Source organism: Chiloscyllium plagiosum, unplaced genomic scaffold (assembly GCF_037043375.1).
Source record: "Chiloscyllium plagiosum isolate Xiang-an unplaced genomic scaffold, Cpla_swu_hap1 HiC_scaffold_35, whole genome shotgun sequence".
NCBI lineage: Eukaryota > Metazoa > Chordata > Chondrichthyes > Orectolobiformes > Hemiscylliidae > Chiloscyllium > Chiloscyllium plagiosum.
In genome coordinates this window covers 66,266,534-66,289,253 of record NW_028270173.1, presented here as the reverse complement: position 1 = coordinate 66,289,253, position 22,720 = coordinate 66,266,534, and the positions used below count along the sequence as shown (strand labels likewise).

General features: G+C 41.5%; 1 protein-coding gene across 1 annotated transcript; it reads left to right on the top strand.

Annotated features, from left to right (window-relative positions):
- Positions 1-5,760: 5,760 nt before the first annotated feature.
- Positions 5,761-9,943, top strand: LOC148141077 (putative G protein-coupled receptor 139). Its single transcript, XM_087979077.1, has 2 exons — positions 5,761-5,830; positions 9,048-9,943. The coding sequence occupies exons 1-2, from the start codon at positions 5,761-5,763 to the stop codon at positions 9,941-9,943; spliced, it is 966 nt and encodes a 321-aa protein (XP_087835203.1).
- The last annotated feature ends 12,777 nt before the right edge of the window (positions 9,944-22,720 follow it).

The following is a 22,720-nucleotide window of genomic DNA, read 5'->3' as shown; positions in this document are numbered from 1 at the left end:
GATTAGATTTTAGATTACATTACAGTGTGGAAACAGGCCCTCCGGCCCAACAAGTCCACACCGACCCGCCGAAGCGCAACCCACCCATACCCCTACATTTACCCCTACCTAACACTAAGGGCAATTTTGCATGGCCAATTCACCTAACCTGCACATCTTTGGACTGTGGGAGAAAACCGGAGCACCCGGAGGAAACCCAGGCAGACACGGGGAGAACGTGCAAACTCCACACAGTCAGTCGCCGGAGGCGGGAATTGAACCCGGGTCTCAGGCGCTGTGAGGCAGCAGTGCTAACCACTGTGCCACCGTGCCGCCCACACGGCATAATCCCATCCAATGAAGACCATCATAATCACCAAAACTGTTCCCTTAAATAGTGAATATTTCCCTGCCATGGAAACTGTGTCACCTTGCCAAAAGACAAGACGTCTCCACGAGTGAACCACTTTTGTTAATCACCAACCACTTTTCCTACGCCGTTCAATCTGCTAGCCTCACCTCTGAACTCTTTTCACCGTGCAACAGACCGCTTTGCCATCCCCAAAGCCCCTCGATATCGTTGATTAAATCCCAAACCCACAACATAAATGTTCACCCATTAAATCAGCTCACCATCACTGGAAGCATTTTATCAACCTTCGATACCCATTTGCTGAACTCAGAATAAACATCCCATCCCATGAAAGCGTTGTAGCCCAGCAGAAAAAAAAACCTCATGGAATGCCTTCCGTCGCCCTTTATAATGTGACCAAATAAAATTTCATAAAACTGTAATATGTCTTGTCATGTTTCCAGAATCAATTCCCTTTAATTCTAACAACCTGCTATGGTCAGATGATGAAGCCATGTCCCTAATGTAATCCGGGGTTTCTGGTTTTTTCGTCTAATGACATTACCATTATTTCATCATTACAATGCAGAGAGCAACTGATTTTCCAGAATATTCATCGTTTCAATTAAGGGAAGTCTAAACACAAGTTTTATATGTCTTTAGGATCATTATATCACTTTTTATACAATCCCTACAGTGTTGGAAATGACATTCGGCCCACGAAGTCCCTCCAAAGAATATCCCACCCTGGGGCAACACCTTAGATTTCCTATGAACAATGCACTTATCTACATATACCTGGTTACTACAGGCAATTTAACATGGTTAATCCACCTAATTTTCACTTTTATTTAGCATACTTTATACTACATTCGACATGATTCCTATTTACATCCGGTTTCATTTCAGCAGGTAGCCTGACTCATAAACAACACATTTAATTGGAATCGAATATTGTATTTGAATGATTCTAATGCATCGTCTAATAGCATATCACGTTGGTCGTGTATATGCAGCACTGACTGGAACAGTGATGGTAAACCATTGTAAGATTAGATTACGCCACTTGAAATTAGATCCTCTCAATTCACATTTTCGATTACTTATAAAAGCCTCGCTATGAGCCATTCACATCTCGACTGTAAGGCTCAGGAATTAAAAGCACAGTACTTAAAAACATGATCTGAAAATAGAACCAAATATAACAACTACAAATGTGCTAGTGTTTGAAAGTCTGAGTACACATCAGCAATAATGATGTTGGTGTCGGGACAAATGATTGTCTGGTGCTCAATTTATCTTAGCAGCTTTTATTACGACTACCACATTTTTACACCTGTCTTCCTCCATGATTTTGCCCATATATCAAAACTTTCTTTCTCAATGAAAGCTTTTTCAGTTAGCTTAGAGTCATAGAGTCATAGAGCCCTACTGAACGGAGATCCCGTCTGGTCCATAACAATAAACTGTCCATTCATCCTAACTCCATTTCCCTGCACTTAGCCCACATCCTTCTAATCCTTTCCTATCCATGTATTTGTCCAAATAACTTTTAAATGTAGTTAATCTACCTCCACAATCATTTCCACTGGCAGCTCATTCCACATGCATGGCAGGAAGCAGTGGGTAAAATTGGATGGATGCTTGTTTGACTGAAGATCTGTGACGAGTGGCGAGCCTTAGGGGTCGGTATTCGACCCGTTACTCTTTGTTATCTATATCAATGACTTGGATGAGAATGTACAAGGTATGATTGGTAAGTTTGCTGATGACATTAAAATAGGCCGTATCGTGGAGAGTAAGGGAGGTTATCACAAATTGCAATACGACCTTGATCATTTGGGGAAATGGGCTGAGAAATGGCAAATGGAGTTTAACCTCGAAAAGTGTGAGGTTTTGAATTTTGTAAAGTCAATTCAAGATAGGAGTTCCAAATGAATGGTAAGACCTTAAGGAGTGCAGTGGAATAAAGGGATCTTAGAGTTCAGGTTGACAGTTCTCTGAAAGTGGAGTCACAAGTGAACAGGGTAGTGAAGAAGGCTTCTGGCACACATGCCTTCATCGATCAGGGCATTGAGTATAGAATTTGGGAAGTTACATTGCAGTTATATATAACATTGGCGAGGCCACACTTGAAGCATTCTGTTCAGTTTCAGTTACCTTGTTATCAGAAGGATGTGGTGAAACTTACAAGGATTTTTCCATACAAGCGTATGAATTATGTAGGTATAGCCACAGTCTTACCAGACCATATGGGCAGCTCTTTTATTAGCGAGAAGCGACTGGTGGTGATTTAACCTGTGGGCCACCAAACCTCTGGCGAGGGAAGAGGTTCATGGTAACGTCAAACCGGTGGTGGGAATTGAACCCATGCTGTTAGCATCACACTGCTCTGAAAATCAAACAACTGAGCTATCTAATTCCTGACGTATGAAGAATAAGGATAGGTTGGAAGAGCTAGGACCTTTCTTCCTTTGAGTATCGGAGACTGATGGGGCAACCTTTCAAGGTGTATGAGATCATGAAACGTATGGATACGTTGAATTCACTCAGTCATTTTCCCATGGTTGGGGAATGGGGGACTAGAGGGCATTAGTTTGAGGTTGGGGAGAAAGAATAAATAGTAACGTGGGGGGAAGCTTTTTTACACAGGAGGCGATACGCATTTGGAAGGAGCTGACAGCGGAAATGGTTGACGCAAGTTAATTCATTCCACTTTAAAGACATTTCGACAAATACATAGATAAGAAAGGAATAGAAGGATATGGGTCAAGTACAGGTTAATGGGGTTAGCGAGGACGAGCATTTTTTGGTTCATATGAACCAGTTTGGGTAAAAGTGCAGTACGCCTCTGAGTGTCAATATCTCTAAGAGATGAAAGTGGTGTTGCTCTCGGCATGCTATCTTAAATAGAGACTTATTCCCGAGTTTTAAATTTTACTAAATAGAGTACTGCACTCACTGATCAATCTCACCCCAAATTTCGATGCAGTTCATTTGCTAGCTGGGGGGATTATCTGTCTGCTCAGTTTACTTGATAACTGTTTTGTGATGGAAAGAAACATAGACGCCTTGGGTTTTGTTTTGTCACTAGCTGGGATTGCTATGAACCACTGTTCATCTCAACTTCTGTCCTCACCTGATCCGTGATGGCACTCAGATGAACTGACCGCCAATCTCAATTTAATGACAGAGCAGCCCTATGATACTCGAGGACTCTGACCACTTTAACTGTGGCTCACGTCAATCATTCATGTCGAGGTTAGCATAGCCATGTTTGTTTTAAGTTTAACAATTTGAGGATAATGGGCGTGTCTGTTGGAGACAGTCTTCATTGTGAAGACATGGACTTTGCCTCAATAAAATGTCTTATGGAGCTGCAACAAACACACCCCATTCCAGACGTTAAGCCTCAGTGAATGAAATATTATAAATATTGGCAAATATCAGTTAACTCTTCTGTAGCATCGCTTCTGCAGTCCATAAGCATTTAAGGATCTATTGACATACACAATACAAGCATATGTTTGCCATTCTTCTTCCCTGGGTGCTTTGCAAATTCTTAAGCTTACGATTCTCGGGATTGAATTATATTCAGCCTACAGATTTCCCCTGTCCAGTTGAATGATGCAAGTTGGAGAACTGCAATTTCTATTTGACTGGCATAGAATCATACCAACCCAATCATTTGGTCCATTGAATCAACACCAATATTCTGATGAGCATCTCTCACACACCCAGACTCCTGTAACCCTATATTTCCCATGGCCAACCCACTGAACATGTGGACTCTCAGAGGAAACCGGAGCACTCGGAGGTATCTCGCATAGACATGGGGAGAAGTTGCAAACTCCACAAAGACAGTCGCCTGTGGGTGGAATCAAATCTGGGTCCCTTGCACTGTGATGCAGCAGTATCAAGCACTGAGTGACCAGGCCGTCCATATCATCATGCCAACATTTGTGTCACTTGAAAACTTCTCCCAGGACGATGGTTCCGGCCAGACAAAAGATATTTGGTACATCTCGTCAATTTCCAATGGTTCTGGATAGGATTTGTATTTACTGGCAAGCCTGGAGGTAAAAGGTGGAAATAGTACCACCTTTAAAAAAATCAACATGTATAAACCAGTTTTGTTGCATTTCTGATGGTATTTACTGAAGAAAAGTGATTTGTTCCTCCTTTTTTTTGAATTCACGCAAAATACAGGATAAAACCGCAGTGGAAAAATGGTTTTGAATAATTCCAATTCAGGGCAAGTTCATTAATTTGGAGCAAAGCAGTCTCTAACTTCAACAAGGAACACACCCAGCAGATTTAGAATGAAACTCCCGCTCGCAATGTTCTAAGATCATGTATTTAGAACAGTTTTCAAAAACAGCAACGCTGGGAAAGGTGCAAGTTTACTCTGGAATTTGCATGGGAATATCTAAGCAACACTGAAGAGAAAGAAAAGGAGCAGAAACAAAACTGTAGAATATCTGCTGAAGGTGAAAACATCAAGTTAATAACCGCATAAGTTAATCGTGAAGCAGCACTAACTCATATTAAAGCTCATGCGACCTATTCAAAAAAATCAATAGCAGTGTGGATATGGCTTGGGTTGGGAAGAAAGTTAATTTCCCCTTTGTATTGCACATTGAAACGTTAAATAAAGGTAAACTTCCGTACAGAAGTAGGTTTCCCTTGTATCTTAACGAAATAAACTCCCACGTGAAAGAAAATAAATATTTTCAGTAACGTTTACCCTGCACCGTCCAAATACACTTTACCGGACACTTGTGACTACTGCCTATAATGACAGGAAATGGTTTATTTTGCTTTCCGTCTGTTTGGAGATTTCAGGCCGCGTTCGTTCAAAAGTAAAAGAAATGTTTATTAAGAGAGTTTTGACGAAGAAGTATATAGCCATCTTGAGCTGCTAAAGAAAAATGACAGAGCGAATCATATTCCTGGCTTTGGGCAAAGGAATGCTGTGAGGTAATTTCAAAGTGTTGTCCTTGTTAGAAGACAACTGAGATTTGAAGAAATAAAGATTTGATTGAAGTTAATGAACTTTTCGACATGAGTAAGAAACAATACAAAATATAGGCTTGTGATATTTTATAGTCAGTGATATTTTCTAGCCTAAAATATGTTTCAATTAAAGTTCTGAGAATCTTCAAAAAATATAATAAACTTGCTCTGTTTTGCACAGGTTGTATTGAGTCATCGTACCGCATGACAATTAGCGAACTCGTTAGAGTGAAAATAGTTTAGTTCAGTCGCTCTTTCGTTGAAGTGTGCATAATATCTATGTCCACATCACGTAACTGACACTCTCCAGAGAGGAAAGCTTTAGCATTATAGGGACTCATCGACAAGTTGCTCTCATTGCGTCCTCATTCTCCTGGAATACACGCATCAGATTTTGGTTGTTAATTGGAGAAATGCAATACCCAGTTATATACCAAATAGACCTAATTTACTATCCCGTTCTTGCAGCCATTGGCATTCCGGGTAAGGCCGTGGAAAGAAATAACAGTGTTTATGTCAGATTTTAACTGTTTACTGCTAATTGTTGTCTTTTGTTTTTCGCCAATGTTCTTCTTTTCAACGTTTCACAGAAAAATAGTCCCAAAATTCAAAGCTTTACTGTTTAGAATTGTGAGATGTCTAACAATTGTATTGACGCTGGAGCAGAAACAAGAAACTATGCTTGCGTGATACATGATCAAGAAATTGTGTTTAACTTTTATTATCGATCAGCTAGTTTGATTTCATATAATTTCCTATTTATATCATATTTTATTGCAGTGCTTAGAAGTCATTTGATTGACATTTTGTTTGCTTTTATGGTTGCCTGAAGAGAACATGCCTTCTCTAAGCAACATTCTATCAACCACATGATTTCCCAACAGTATTTTATCCAAGCAACAGTATTGGATAAAGAAAACTTTGTGCTTTGATATTACCAAATAAGCGAACTTTATTTGTTTCACATGAAACATATTGATCATGTGAGGACACCTTCTTCTGCACAGCTTCTAAAATCCAGATGATCAAGCGCAGCAGATGGGAATAGAATCAGATACAAGATTAGATTAGATTACATTAGATTACATTACAGTGTGGAAACAGGCCCTTCGGCCCAACAAGTCCACACCGACCCGCCGAAGCGAAACCCACCCATACCCCTACATTTACCCCTTATCTAACACTACGGGCAATTTAGTTTGGCCAATTCACCTGACCCTGCACATCTTTGTGACTGTGGGAGGAAACCGGAGCACCCGGAGGAAACCCACGCAGACACGGGGAGAACGTGCAAACTCCACACAGTCAGTCGCCTGAGGCGGGAATTGAACCCGGGTCTCTGGCGCTGTGAGGCAGCAGTGCTAACCACTGTGCCACCGTGCCGCCCACAAAGTTGCCATCCAAGTTGTTTTCATTCACAGTTGCTTAGTCAAAATTCAGGCAACTTCCGTGAAATGGAACTGTCTACATCGCTTCATGCAGTGCAAAGCAATTGTTTCATAAGACAGCTCACCAACTCGTTCACCTGCGCACGAAGGAATGGCTCACAAATCCTGGTCTTGCAGAAAACACTATGTCGCATTAGTGATTTTTTTCCCAAAATCAGACATTTAAGGCATACCTCTACGCAGTCTTGGTGTAGTCAATGTCGTAAGAATTCGTGAGACGTACATGATCAGATTATATATTTGCATAAAAGTTGACCTTGTTAACGTCAAACTAAAAAGCAATTCTGATGAAATAAACCATAAAAGAACGTCAAAATATCGGCATAGAAGTAATTACAGGAAATGATAAATACAATAGGTTTCATGAAAAATACAATAGACTGCTCGCAAAAAAGCTTCAAATTGTGCAGTATTCCAGTAGTGTCCAAGGGCTTCTTCACACTTATTGAAGTTAATATGGTTTGAATTGACATTCTGTGCAATTTATACATTCTCCTCTGGAACCCTTTCATCAAACATTGTACAATGCTGGTTTTGGTTTCTTTATCCCAGTACAATTTAACATAAACAACTTCTTGGCAATTTGTGCAACTTTTGAATCAATTTTCATTTTGTACAATAGCAAATTATTTCGCTGCTTGTCAACAATCATCAAACATTCAATATTTGGGAGGAGAATGCAGAGCCATTGGCCTTGATTTTTATGTCCTCGTTGTCTACAGGAGTAGTGCCAGAAGACTGGAGGCTAGCAAATGTGGTTCCCTTGTTCAAGAAGGGGAGTAGGAATAACCCTAGTAACTATAGGCCGGTGAGTCTCACTTCTGTTGTGGGCAAAATCTTAGAGACAATTGTCAGGGATAGGATTTATGAACATCTGGATGGGAATAATGTGATCAAGGTTAGTCAGCATGGTTTTGTGAAGGGCAGTTCGTGCCTCACAAACCTTATTGAATTCTTTGAGAAGGTGACTAAGGAGGTGGACGAGGGGAAAGCGGTAGATGTGGTGTATATGGATTTTAGTAAGGCGTTTGATAAGGTTCCCCATGGTAGACTACTGCAAAAAATACGGAGGTATGGCATTGAGGGTGAGTTGGAGGTTTGGATTAGGAGTTGGCTGGCCGGAAGAAGACAGAGGGTAGTAGTTGATGGCAAAGGTTCATCTTGGAGTGCCGTAACTAGCGGTGTTCCACAAGGATCTGTTTTGGGACCATTGCTGTTTGTCATTTTTATAAATGACCTGGAGGAGGGGTTAGAAGGTTGGTTGAGCAAGTTTGCGGATGATACGAAAGTCGGAGGAGTTGCAGACAGTGAGGAAGGACGTGGCAGTTTACAGCGGGATATAGATAAGCTGCAAAACTGGGCAGAAAGGTGGCAAATGGAGTTCAATGTAGCTAAGTGTGAGGTGATTCACTTTGGTAAGAGTAACAAAAAGATGGGGTACTGGGCTAATGGACGGATACTTGGTAGTGTGGATGAGCAGAGGGATCTTGTTATCCATGTACACAGATCTTTGAAAGTTGCCACCCAGGTAAATAGTGCGGTGAAGAAGGCATATGACGTACTGGCTTTTATTGGGAGAGGAATTGAGTTCCGGAGTACTGAGGTCATGCTGCAGTTGTATAAGTCTCTGGTGCGGCCGCATCTGGAGTATTGTGTGCAGTTTTGGTCGCCATACTATGGGAAGGATGTGGAGGCACTGGAACGGGTGCAGAGGAGGTTTACCAGGTTGTTTCCTGGTATGGTAGAATGATCGTATGAGGAAAGACTGAGGCACTTGGGGTTGTTTCCATTGGAGAAAAGAAGGTTTAGGGGTGACTTGATAGAGGTGTATAAGAAGATTAGGAGTTTAGATAGGGTCGACAGTGAGAATCTTTTTCCATGTATGGAGTCAGCTATTACAAGGGGGCATAGCTTTAAATTAAGGGGGGGTAGGTATAGGACAGATGTTAGGGGTAGGTTCTTTACTCAGCAAGTCGTGAGTTCATGGAATGCCCTGCCAGTAGCAGTGGTGGACTCTCCCTCATTATGGGCATTTAAGCGGGCATTGGATAGGCATATGGAGGATAGTGGGCTAGTGTAGGTTAGGTGGGCTTGGATCAGCGCAACATCGAGGGCCGAATGGCCTGTACTGCGCTGTATTCTTCTATGTTCTATGTTCTATGTTCTATTTTATTTTATCTTAAGGTGCGTGCATTTTCAGAAACAATGTGGAATGGACTTCAAATCAATAATATGATTCTTGTTTCTTACAGTTAATCTAATTGCAGTTCTGATCCTGATACGAGGGAAATGTGGTCTTTCAAAATGCATCACGGAATATCTGGTGGCTATGGCCGTGGCTGACCTCACAGTAGTAATTATCCATGTTATATTGCACCGAATTAATATCATGTACCTCTCAATTAGTTTCCTGTTTCTAACTCCTGTGTGCTCTATAAATACTGTTGCATATATAGTTGCAGTAGACTGTTCTGTCTGGTTTACAGTTGCATTCACTTTTGATCGCTTTGTTGCTATCTGCTGTCATAAAATGCAAACAAAATACTGTACAATGAAAACAGCCGGAGTGGTCATTGTCTCTGTCTTTGTTTTAAGCTGCCTGAGGACTGTCCCCTTTTACTACATGCACGAACCTGCCATTATAATCGACAACGTGCCGTGGTATTGTGTTGTGACAGCTGACTATCTCAATTCCCACCTGTGGAAAGCATTTGAATGGATTGACAGCATCATTACCCCTCTCTTACCAATCCTTCTAATACTGCTGTTCAATGTTCTAACCATCAGACATATTATCATGGCAAATAGAGTGCGCAGGGCACTGCAAAAGGTCAGTAATGACCACAGAGATGCAGAGATGTGGAATCGGAGAAAATCTATGATTTTACTTTTCAGCATTTCTGCCAACTTTATCTTATTATGGATGCTGTATGTTGTGCATTCTTTAAAGTGGCCAGTGTTAAATTTCTTTTACACGGACATATATTACAGCAGCCCGATATATATAGTGCAACAGGTTGGTTTTATGTTGCAACTTCTCAGTTCCTGCACAAACACTTGTATTTATGGACTGACACAGAAGAAATTCAGGGAAGAGCTTAAGAATGGGTTGAAATATGTGTTTACACTGAAAGGCATGTTAATTTAAAAAATGGTAACTACAATTCCTTGAACCTGGTTTGAACATTGCATCTTTTAAAAACTCTTGAATCCTCTCTGGATGATTGAATTAAAACTAAATGTCAACCTTTTTCGTAAAGACAGATAGGTGTTCAATTATGTGCAGGAAATATATTACAAATAGATATTAGTTTGCCATAAATTATGGCACAGGACGCAAAAATTCTTAACATTGACGTAACATGAAAAATGTTGACCCAAGATTGACAACTGAAACTTAAACACTGCAGTAAAGTAAATGCCATGAATGCCATATGAGGCAGTGGTATGCGAAATGAATAATGTCACTTGGAGGGTGCTGTCTTGCTTTGGTCGACAAATGTAATGATTTCTTTTCAAAAGCAAAAGAACATAACTGAAATGTTAAACTGCAAAAAAGGTAACCTTGTCAAAAATAGGCGAACATGGACTTAAATTGTATAAAGGAGCATGTAAGCATTCGGAATACATTTTGTTAAGAACGCCCTATATTTGTCAGCTCATTCCACACGTCCACGCAAGTGATTCTCCCAAAATAAATTCACTGAACAGCCGAACTGTGACTGATGTATACGTTGCAGTTTCATTGTCTTTCTTTAATAATCTCATTCCCCTTGGGACATTCGTACTTTTAAAATCGCCACACTTTGGCAATAACCGTGTTTGCTTTTAATGCCTCTCTGCTCCACTTGCCCGTTTCCCTGCATTCTCTTGCTTGTTTTCCTCAACAAATGTGTAAATTATTATACTTGAAATTGTCAAGAACAATCCTTCTGATTTATTTTTCACAGCTTCACTTCAACATGATCGCAAACCGATTCTAAACTTCTCAAATGAAAGCCCTGAACAGTTTGTTTTCTTTTTGCCTCACAATTTTCTCTGATTCTGTGGCTGTACTTACGAGAGATGGTGCAAAACTTGACCTATTCTTGAGAAATAAGGCAGCGTAGGTGACTGAGGTGTCAATGGGGGAGCACTTTGGGGCCAACGACCATAATTCTATTCGTTTTAAAATAGTGATGAAAAAGGATAGACAAGATTTAAAAAGTTGAAATTCTGAATTGGAGAAAGATCAATTTTGACAGTATTAGAAAGAATTTTCGAAAGCTGATTGGGGGCAAACATTCACAGGTAAAGGATCATCTAGAAAATGAGAAGCCTTCAGGAATGACATAAAGAGAGTCCAGGGGAAAGTATATTCCTGTTAGGGTGAAAGGAAAGGCTGGTAGGTACAGAGAATGCTGGATGACTAAAGAAATTGAGTTAAGCAAAAGAAGGAAGCATATGTCAGGTGTAGACAGGATAGATCAATTGAATCCTGAGAAGAGTACAAAGGCAGTAGGAGTACACTTAAGAGGGAAATCAGAAGGGCAAAAAGGGGACATGAGATAGCTTTGGCGAATAGAATAAAGGAGAATCCAAAGGGTTATTACAAATACATATTGGATAAAAGAGTAGTTAGGGAGAGATAGGTCCCCTCAATGATTAGCAAAGCAGCCTTTGTGCGGAGCTGCAGAAAATGGGGGACATAGTAAACAAGTATTTTGCATCAGTATTTATTGAGGAAAAGGACATGAAAGATATAGAATGTAGCGAAACAGATGGTGACATCTTGATAAATGTCCATATTACAGAGGAGGAAGTGCTGGATGTCATGAAATGCATAAAAGAGGATAAATTAACAGGTATACCTTAAATGTCTGTGGGAAACTAAGGAAATGATTGTTGGACCTCTTATTGAAATATTTGTATCATTGATAGTCACAGGTGAGGTGCCGGAAAACTGGAGGTTGGCTAACGTGGTGCCACTGTTGAAGAAAGGTGGTAAGGTCAAGCCAGGGAACTATGGACCAGGAAGCCTGACGTCATTGGTGGGCAATTTGATGGACGGAATTCTGAGGGAGAGGATACACATGTATTTGGAAAGGCAAGGACTGATTAAGGATAGTCAACATGGCTTTGTGTGAGGGAAATCGTGTCTCACAAACTTGCTTGAGATTTTGGAAGATGTAACAAAGAGGATTGGAACTGGCTCAATGGTAGAAGACAGAGGGTAGTGGTGAATGATTGTTCTTCAGCCTGGAGGCCTGTGACCAGTGGAGTGCTACAAGGAATTTGTGCTGGGTTCACTACTTTTCATCATTTACATAAGCGAGTTCGATGTGAGCATAAGAAGTACAGTTAACAGGTTTGCAGATGACACCAAAATTGGATGTCATGTGGACAGTGAAGAAGGTTACCTCAGATTACAATGGGATCTTGATCCGATGGGCAAATGGGCTGAGAAGTGCCAGGTGGAGGTTAATTCAGATAAATGTGAGGTGCTGCATTTTGGGAAAGCAAGTCTTAGCAGGACTTATATACTTAATGGAAAGGTCCTAGGGAGTGTTGCTGGACAAAGAGACCTGGAAGTGCAAGCGCATATCTCCTTGAAAGTTGAGTCGCAGGTAGAAAGGATAGTGAAGAAGGCGTTTGGAATGCTTTCTTTTATCGGTCAGATTATTGAGTACAGGAGTTGGGAGGTCACGCTTTGCAGGACATAGGGCAGTGTTGGAAAATTATGTGCAATTTCCTATTGGAAAGATGTTGTAAAACCTGAAAGGGTTCAGAAAAGATTTACAAGGATGTTGCCATGGTAGGAGAATTTGAGCTATCGGGAGACGTTGAAGAGGTTGGAGCTATTTTCCCTGGGGCGTCGGAGGCTGAGGGGTGGCCTTATCGAGGTTTACAAAATCATGAGGTGCCTGGATAGGATAAATAATCAAAGTCTTTTCCCTCAGATGGGGGAGTCCAGAACGACAGGGCCGAGGTTTAGGGTGAGAGGGGAAAAATATAAAAGAGACCTAAGTGGCAACTTTTTCATACAGAAGGTGGTATGGAATGAGCTGCCACAGGAAGTAGTGCAGGTTACTACAATTACAACATTTAAAAGGCATTTGGATGGGTATATGAACGGGAAGGGTTTGGAGGGATATGGGCCGGGTGCTGGCAGGTGTGGCTAGTTTGGGGTATCTGCTCGGCATGGGCTAGTTGGTCCAAAGGGTCAGTTTCTGTGCTGTACATCTCTATGACTCTATTACTCAATTACTTCTTCACTCCATCTATCTTAATTTCAACTTGTGTATGTCATTAAAAAATTTTCATCTTTAAATTATCTGATTGTCATGCAATATCCTAATCAGTCATAATATTAGATTAGATTACTTACAGTGTGGAAACAGGTCCTTCGGCCCAAGAAGTCCACACCGCCCCGCCGAAGCGCAACCCACCCATAACCCTACATTTCCCCCTGGCCTAACACACTACGGGCAATTTAGCTTGGGCAATTCGCCGAACCTGCACATCTTTGGACTGTGGGAGGAAACCGGAGCACCCGGAGAAAACCCACAGTCAGTCGCCTGATGCGGGTATTGAACCCGGGTCTCTGGCGCTGTGAGGCAGCAGTGCTAACCACTGTGCCACCGTGCCGCCTCAATATAGCTGCATTTTTGATACTACCGTTCTTACATAAATTTGGTCAATTACATTCAGTTTTTCTTTTGTTCGTGCTTCCTCAAACATCATTTCCGCACATGTCAAGTAATAAAATCACCAAACTGACATCGAATCTTACTTACCTCTCTTAATCCATGTAACATCACACCAGCGTGAAAATGTGCGCACATTGAGATTCTTATAGCTGTTAGCTCCTCCCCAGACAAACAAAATAAATCGATCAATCCCGTAACCCTTAGGTTCAGCTCCTCTATACCGTGTTCTCTAATTCTTGTACCCCTTGACAGGTTGGACTATTCCATTTTTCGTCAATGCTTTCAAACTGTTCTCCAACTCTGTGTAAATGCTGATGCTTGGTTTTGCTTGGTAATGTCCATGAGGTTTAAGATAATTTTTAAGGGAAGAAAACAATTAATTTTCAACAATGCATTCTACGGGTAGGCATGGTGGTTCAGCAGTTTGCACAGCTACTTCACAGCATCCAGAAGTGGGGTTTCATAGAACACAGAACATTGAAAGTTACAGCGCAGAACAGGCTCTTTGAACCTCAATGTTGCGCCAACCTGTGGAATTAATCTGATGTCCATCTAACCCACATCATTCCATGATTATCCATACGTTAAATGGATAAATTTGTCAGTGCCTGTAATGTCGGCCAGTCTACCACTTTTGCATATAGTCCGTTCCACACCCCTACTACACTCTGAGTGAAGAAATTACCCGTGATATCTACCCAAAATCTATCACTCCTCAATTTAAAGCTATGTCCCCTCGGGTAGGCCATCACCATCCAAGGAAAAAGGCTCTCACTGTCCACGCTATTCAAACCTCTGATTATCTTACATATCTTGGTTAAGTCACCTCTCAACCTTCTTCTCTACAACAAAAACATCCTCATTTCCATCAGCCTTTCCTCATAACACCTTCCTTCCATACAAGGTAACATCCTCGTGAATCTCCTCTGAACACTTTCCAAAGCTTCCACCTCCTTCCTAAAATGTGGTGACTAGAACTGCATGAAATACCCCTGGTGCAGCCTTACCAGTGTCTTGTACAGCTGAAGCATGTACAAAAAGCTTGTGACTCCGAAACCCAAACCCCCATCCCCAAAGACAAACATCAACATATGCCATCTTAAAAACACTATCAACCTGGTTGCCAACTTCCAAGGATCTATGCACCAAGACACGGAGATCTCTTTGTTTATCTACACTGCCAAGAATTTTACCATTAACCCAGTACTCTGCATTCTTGATATTTCTTCTGAAGTGAACTACCTCACACTTTTTGGCATTAAACTCCATTTGGCGAATCTCAGTCCAGCTCTGCAACATATTTATGTCCCTCTGTAACCAAAAACATTCTTCGACACTTTCCACAACGCTGCCTACCAAATTTCCTTCACACATTTACTAACCGTCCTTCTATGCTCATATCCAAATCATTTATAAATAAAATGCGACAGCAATTGCCTCCAAAACAGACCATTGAGGTACACCACTCATAACTGAGCACCAAGACAAAAGTTTCCCATCAACCACCATCCTCTGTCTTCTTTCAGTTGACGAATTTCTGATCCAAACCGCTAAATCACCGTCAATCCAGAAACTCCATATTTTGTGCAATAGCCTACAGTGTGGAACCTTATCAAACGCCTTACTAAAGTCCATATACACCACATCAACTCTTTTATACTCATCCACTTGTTGTGCCACCTTTTCAAAGAACTCAATAAAGTTAGTGAGGTATGGCCTACCCTTCGGAAAACTGTATTGACTATCCCTCATGAAATTATTCCTTTCCAGATGATTATAAATCCTGTCTCTGATAACCATTTTAAACACCTTAGCCACATCCGAAGTAAGGCTTTTGGCTTATAATTACTCGTGTGGTGCCCAATCCTCATCTTAAACAAAATAACACCGTTTGCTATCCTCCAGCCTTCTGGCACTGCTCCTGTTGAAAATGATGACAAAAAGATTGAGGCCAAAGGCTCTGAAATCTCCTCCTTGGCTTCCCAGAGAATCTGAGGATAAATCCAATCCTGCCTCGGGGTCTTATCCATTTTGTGATCTTCCAAAATTGATAAAACCTCCGCTTTGTCAAACTCAATCCCGTCTAATCTTGTCGCCCATGTCTCTGTATTATCACTAACATTGCCCTTTTCCAATGCGACTCCTGACAAAATGTATTCATTCAGCTCTTCCCCATGACCTCAGATTGCATACACAACTTTCCACTACTGTCTTTGATTGGCCCTAATCTTTCTCTGGTCAATCTTTTATCCCTGATATACCTATTGAAGGCCTTAGGGTTTTCCTTGATTCTATCTGCTTCAACTTTTCATGTCCTCTCCTGACTCTTCTTAGCCCTCTTTTTAGATATTTTCTGGCCACCCTAAAACACACCAGCTCCCTACCCTGACCCTCACATAAGCCTTGGTCTTCTTCTTGACAAGAGCTTCAACTTCTTTACTAAATCATGGCTCCCCCACTCGACAACTTCCTCCCTGCCCGATTATTATATTCTTATCAAGGACCCGCAGTAGTTGTTCCTTCAATGAGTTCTACATTTCAAGTGCATCCATCCCCTGCAGTTTCCTTCCTCATCCTGTGCATCGTAAATCTTGCCTAGATCGCATCACAATTGCCTTTCCCCCAGTTATACCATTTTCCCGAGGGATGTACCTATCCCTGCCCATTTCTATTTTATGGTCACTCTCGCCAAAGTGCTCACCTACCTCCAAATCTAACACCTGGCTGGGTTCATTCCCCAGTACCAAAACCGATATGGTACCTCCCCTTGTTTTAGATTAGATTAGATTACTTACAGTGTGGAAACAGGCCCTTCGGCCCAACAAGTCCACACCGTCCCGCCGAAGCGCAACCCACCCATACCCCTACATTTACCCCTTACCTAACACTACGGGCAATTTAGCATGGCCAATTCACCTGACCTGCACATCTTTGGACTGCGGGAGGAAACCGGAGCACCCGGAGGAAACCCACGCAGACACGGGGAGAATGTGCAAACTCCACACAGTCAGTCGCCTGAGTCGGGAATTGAACCCGGGTCTCTGGCGCTGTGAGGCAGCAGTGCTAACCACTGTGCCACCGTGCCGTGACTACTCTGCACCCTGTGTCAGAAAACCCTCTTGCACACATTGAACAAAAACTAACCCATCAAAACTCCTTCAACTGTAGCATTCCCAGTCCTGTTGCGATTCTTTTTTGCTATCATATCCTCGACATTCCTGGAACAATTCAAAGACTGGTAGAAAACTGCCAAAAGGGTAAGCTCTCCTTTCCTGTTTCTAACCTCAGCCTAAACTACCTCTGTGGATAGGTCCTCAGACCTTACTTCAGCTGTAATAACACTACCCTTGATTAACAATGCCACACTATCCATCCCGCACCCCACCATCCCCCTCCTTTTACCAGCATCTCTGCTCTGGCTAAAACATCTAAATCCCACAATCTGCAACGACCATTCCTGACTGTCCTCTAGCCATGTCTCTGCAATGACCACAACATCGAAATCACAGGCACCAGCCCATACTGCAAGTTTACCCATCTTCATCCGGATGCTTCTGGCTTTCAAGCACATATATTTCACAACAACGTCCTGGTGGTCAGTGCTCTCTCCCAACCTTGCAAACCTATCACTGATCTCACTACCCTCTTCTGTACACTGAAATACAATGCAGGTTCCCATCGCCCTGCTGCATTATTTTAACACAACTATACCCCAATGAGCATTAGAAAATCACCGCCCACTCACCCTCCCCACCGCCCCCCCCCCCCACCCCACCCCCGCCCCCCCGCCCCCCCCGGATATTGTTACCACTCTGGTTATGTTGAAGACCATCCTGTTTGTAGAAATCCCACCTTCCACAGAAAGAGCTCCAATTATCCTAGAATCCAAAACCCTTCCTCCTGCGCACCCTTCCTCCTGCGCCATCCCTTTTCCCATGTGTCCAGCACAGTTCCCTCCCTGTTCCTCACTTCACTAGCACAAGGCACGGGTCACAAACTAGAGAGAACAACTCTGTTTGTTGCATCGCTAAGCTTCCACCCCAGCTCCCTGAATTTTTGCCATAGATCTCCACCTTTCTTCCTACCTATGCCGTTGGTGCCTATGTCGACCACGACGTGGGGCTGCTCCCCCTCCCCCTCAAGGTTCCCGAAAGCATGATCAGAGTCATCACGAAATCTGGCAGCTGGGAGACAACAAACCAATCGTGAGGCGCTCTCTTTCCCACAAATCCTCTTATCTGACCCCTGACGATGGAGTCCGCAATGACTTAACCTCTGCTCCTCTTCCCCTTTCCCCTCTGAGCAGCAGTCACAGATTCTGCTCAAGAAACCTGAGTCCAATTGCTTACCGCCGGTAGGTTGCTCCACTCCCACCCCTTCACCCCCAAAAATACTGTAAACAAAATAGTATACTTGCTGATCAGGCTGTCAACATGTCTGTTTAAAGACGGAGCAGCCCGATGATACACGATGTCTCTTAGCCACTTTACCTTTAACTGTGGCTCATATCAGTTATTCATGTCGAGGTTTGCAAAGCCATGTTTGCTTTAAATTTAACCTACTGAGGAATATGGTACTGCCTGTTGTATACAGTCTTCATTGTGGAGAGGACTTCGCCTCTAACAATATCTAACACATTCTTCTACAGAAGTTAAGCTTCATGAGTGTTGGAAAATGTTAATTAATTCTCCTGCAGAGTCTCTTCTGCAGTCCATGAGCATGGAAGGATCCGTTGACATGCACAATACGAACATATGTTTGCCATTCCTTTCCCCTGGATGCTTTGCAAATTCATAAAAGTCTGCCTCTCGGGATTGAATTCCATTCAGTGTGCAGACTTCCCTGTTATACCAGTCATTGTGAGGATGGAATTAAACCCGGGTCTCTTGCACTGTGATGCGGAAGGACCAAGCACTGAGTGACCATGCTGCCCATATCATCGTGCCAATATTTGTCTCACCTGCAAACATTTTAACTTCTCACAACCCGACGCTTCCCGCCAGAGAGCAGATATGTGATTCATCTAGCCAATTTCCAATCGTTACGGATATGATTTTTATTTACTCGTAAGCGTTCAGATAAAATGTGGGAATAATATTTTTTTTTCAATTCAAAACATGAATAAAACCTTTTTGCTACATTTGTGATGTTGATTAATTATGAATTGTGAATTGTTCCTCCTTTGGACTTTCCAAATTAATTGCAACTCACTCAAAATACACAATAAAAGCTCAGCGGAAAAAGATGGCTTTGTATAATTCCAAGCTGAGGCAACTTCCTGCATTTGTAGAAAAGCAGTCACAACTTCAACAAGGAACATTCCCAACCCCGTTAGAATGAAGATCCCGATCGCAATGCTTTAAAATCATGTATTCAGAACAGTTTTGGAAATATGTAACTTCGGGAACGTTTTCTCTATAATTTGTATGGGAGCATCTAAACGTCATTAAAAATAAAGGAAAGGAGATAAAATAACTGTAGACTATCTGCTGAAGTTTAAGGCATGAAGTAATAACCGCACAAGCTAAGATTGAAGCAGCACTAGTTGTCATATTAAAGGCCCTGCGACTTCATTCCAGAAATCAATAGCAGTGTGAGTGTAGTTTGTGTTAGGAATAAAGTTAATTTCATTTTTGTATTGCGCATGAAAGCTGAAATCGAGGTGAACTTCAGTACAGAATTAGGTTTCTCTTGTAGCTTTACGTAATAAAGTCTGACATGAAACCAAATAAATAAATTCAGTAATGTTTACCGTGCAGCATCGAAATGAACATCATTGGACAGTTTGAGTACTGCGAAGAAAGTGAGGACTGCAGATGTTGGAGATCAGAGGCAAGTATAGAGTGTTGCTGGAAAAGCAACGCGGGTAAGGCAGCATCCGAGGAGCAGGAAAATCGACGTTTCGAGCAAAATCTCTTCACCAAGTACTGCCTCTAATGAAAGGAAATGCTTTATTTTGCATTCTGTCTGATTGGTGATTTCAGGCAACATTCTCTTCAACAAACACAAGACAAAATCCTACAAAAGCTCAAAATCTGAAACAGCAGAGGGAAATCTGGCGAAAATTACGCAGGTCAGGCAACTTGTGTGGGAAGTGTTTCGAGAATGTTACAAAACTTCTTCTGAACTGAAGAACTTACGTGCATAAAAGTTTGAATATTAAGTATATTGGAAGTTTTAGCGTGTTCACTAAGACGCAAGACCTATATTGACTTTCAATAATTCAATGACTATCCTGTTTTGAATTTTGTACGTCCAGTTAGTACAGGAAACATCTGCTAATGTCTACGTGGCAATCATCTGTCGACTTTAGTCTGAAAACAAAAGAACCAGTTCACGTGAAATATTGGCAAAGGACGGTTCTGTTACCTCCAAGCTATCTGACTGGTCGACGATGCTTGTTGAACATTTTTGAAGGGGTAATTAAAACTAAAAGCAGAGTTTACTCAGAGAGTTTTGACTAAGAAATATAAAGGCATCATGATCTGCAAAAGCCAAATGACAGAGCGAATGTTATCTCTGGCTTTGGGAAAGGGAATGTTGTGAAGTAATGTTATGAAAGTGCTGTCCTTTTTTCTGAAATATCTGAGAGTTGAAGAAATAAAGATTTGATTGAAGCTTAATGATCTTTGGACTTGAATAAGAAATAATACAGAGCATATGTGCGGCTCAGTGGTGAGCACTGTAACCTCGCAACACCAATATCCCAGGTTCGTTTCTCGCCGCGGGCGACTGTCTGTATAAAGTTTGCACATTCCCCCCTTGTCTTCGGGTCTTATGGAAGCTCCGGTTTTGCTCCCACAGTCTAAAGACCTACAGGTTAGGTGAAATGCGCAATTGCCCATTTGTCAGAGTAAAATGGGTCTGGGTGGGTTACTGTTTGGAGGATCGGTGTGGAATTGTTGGGCCGAAGGGCCTGTTTCCGCACTGTTGAAAATCTAATCATAGGCGAGTCCCTTGGAGGACCAGTGATGTTCTTTTAGCATTAAATACATTTCAATTCAAACTTCTGAGAAACTTCAAAAACTATAAATTGTTCTGTTTTGCACAGATTGTATTGAACTCGTCATACTGCTCGAAAATCTGCTAACTCATTAGACTGAAGGTAGTTTATTAATTACGTCGTTTTTCATTGAAGCGCACATAATATCTCGGTGCATCTGACTTAACTGACATTCTACAGAGAGGAAAACTTTTGCATTAATAGCGACTCATCGACAAGTTGCTCTCATTGTGTCTTCATTCTGCTGGAACACGCACATCAGAGTTTGGATGTTAATTGGAGAAATGTATTACACAGTTACATATCAAATAGACCTAATTTACTATCCCGTTCTTGCAGCCATCAGTATTCCCGGGAAGGCACAGGAAAGAAACTAAAATAAATAATGTGAATGTTTATGTCATATTTTGACTGTTTACTGTTAACAGCTGTATTTTGGTGTTCTCCAATGATCTGTTTTTCTCTCCAGCTCAACCTTTTTCTTAAGCTTCGCCAGGGAGATTGCATTGTGGTTCACTGGTAAGCATTGCTGCCTTCCAGGACGAGGGACCCGGGTTCAATTTCACTCTTGAGCAGCTGCCGTCGTGGAGTTTGCACATTTACCCCCTGTTTGTGTTTACTCTGGGTGCTCTGGTTATCTCCCACTGTCCAGAGATGTGGAAGGCAGTTGAATTGGTAGTGCTAAATTAACCATACTGCGCAGGAGGTTTTGACAGGGGTAAATATTGGTTAGGTGGAAGGCGTCCGGGTGGGTTAGTGTCAGTGTGGACATGCTGGGCTGAGGGATCCACTTCGACACCATTGCGATTCAGCTATAAAAAGTGACAAAATTCAAAGCTTTACTGTTCAAAAATTCTCAGGTGTTTAACAACAATTGTACAGACACCAGAGCAGAAACACAACTTTATGTTTGTACGATCCATGGTCAAGAAATTGTATTCAACTTTTATTATCGTCAATCTAATTTTATTTCATATAATTCCCTAACTATACACGATGTTAATGCAGTGCTTAGAAGTCATTCGATTGACATTTTGTTTGCTTTTATGGTTGGCTGAAGCGAACATGCCTTTGCTGAGCAGCATTCTATCAGCTGTGTGATTTCCCTACAGTATTTTGCCGAGCAATAGTAACGCGCATATTCTACGAAGAAGACTTTGTCCTTTGGGATTACAAAAGAAAATCGAATCAAATTTTGTTGTTTCACCTGAAATATTTCAGGAACAATATTGATCATGTGAGGACACCTTCTTTTGTACAGCTTCTATAATCCTGATGAACAAGCACAACAGATGTGAATAGAATCAGTTGCAGGTTGCCATCCAAGTTGTTTTCATTCCAAGTTGCTAAGACAAACTTCAGGCAATGTCGGTGAAGCGGAACTGTCTACAATGCTTCACGCAATGCAATGCAGTTGTTTAATAAGACAGCTCATCTGGGCACGGAGGAATGGCTCCCAAATGCTGTTCTTTCCAGAAACACTATGTCACATTTATTAAAAATAAAATCAGACATTTTATGCATAACTTGAGGCGATCTTATTTGAATCAATGGCCTCCAAATTTCTGAGGTGAAAAGTTCTACATGATTAGATTGTTTAATTGCATAAACTTTGTCCTTTCTGATTTCAAATTAAAAAACAATGCTGATGAATTAAACAGGAACAGAATGTCAAAGTACAAGCACAGACGTAATTACAGGACAAGAGAAAAAAAAGAATTCATGATACATACAGTAGACTTCTCGCAAAAGAAACAATGCTTTTCTTTTCGCAGTATAAGGGGACCCAAGGGCTTGTTTGCAATTATTGAAGGTGATAAGCTTTGAATTCACATACTGTTGAACTCATACATTCTCCTGTGAAACACTTGCTTCATAAACTCAGTAATGTTGATGTTGATTTCTTTTTCCCAGTGCGATTTAACATAAGCAACTTATTTGCATTTTGTGCAACTCCATGAACCAATTTTCATTTCTGACAATGTCAAATTATTTCGCTGCTTAGGAACAGTAGTCAAACATTTCATATAGTGCTTAATCTTACTGCATAAGTGTTCTCCGAAAATAATGCAGAATGGACAGCAAGTCAATAATACGTTTCTTGGTCTGACAGTTAATCTGGTTGCAATTCTGATCCTGATTCGTGGCAAATGCGGTCTTTCAAAATGCATCACGGAATATCTGGTGGCTATGGCAGTGGCTGATCTCACAGTCGTAATTATCCATGTTATAA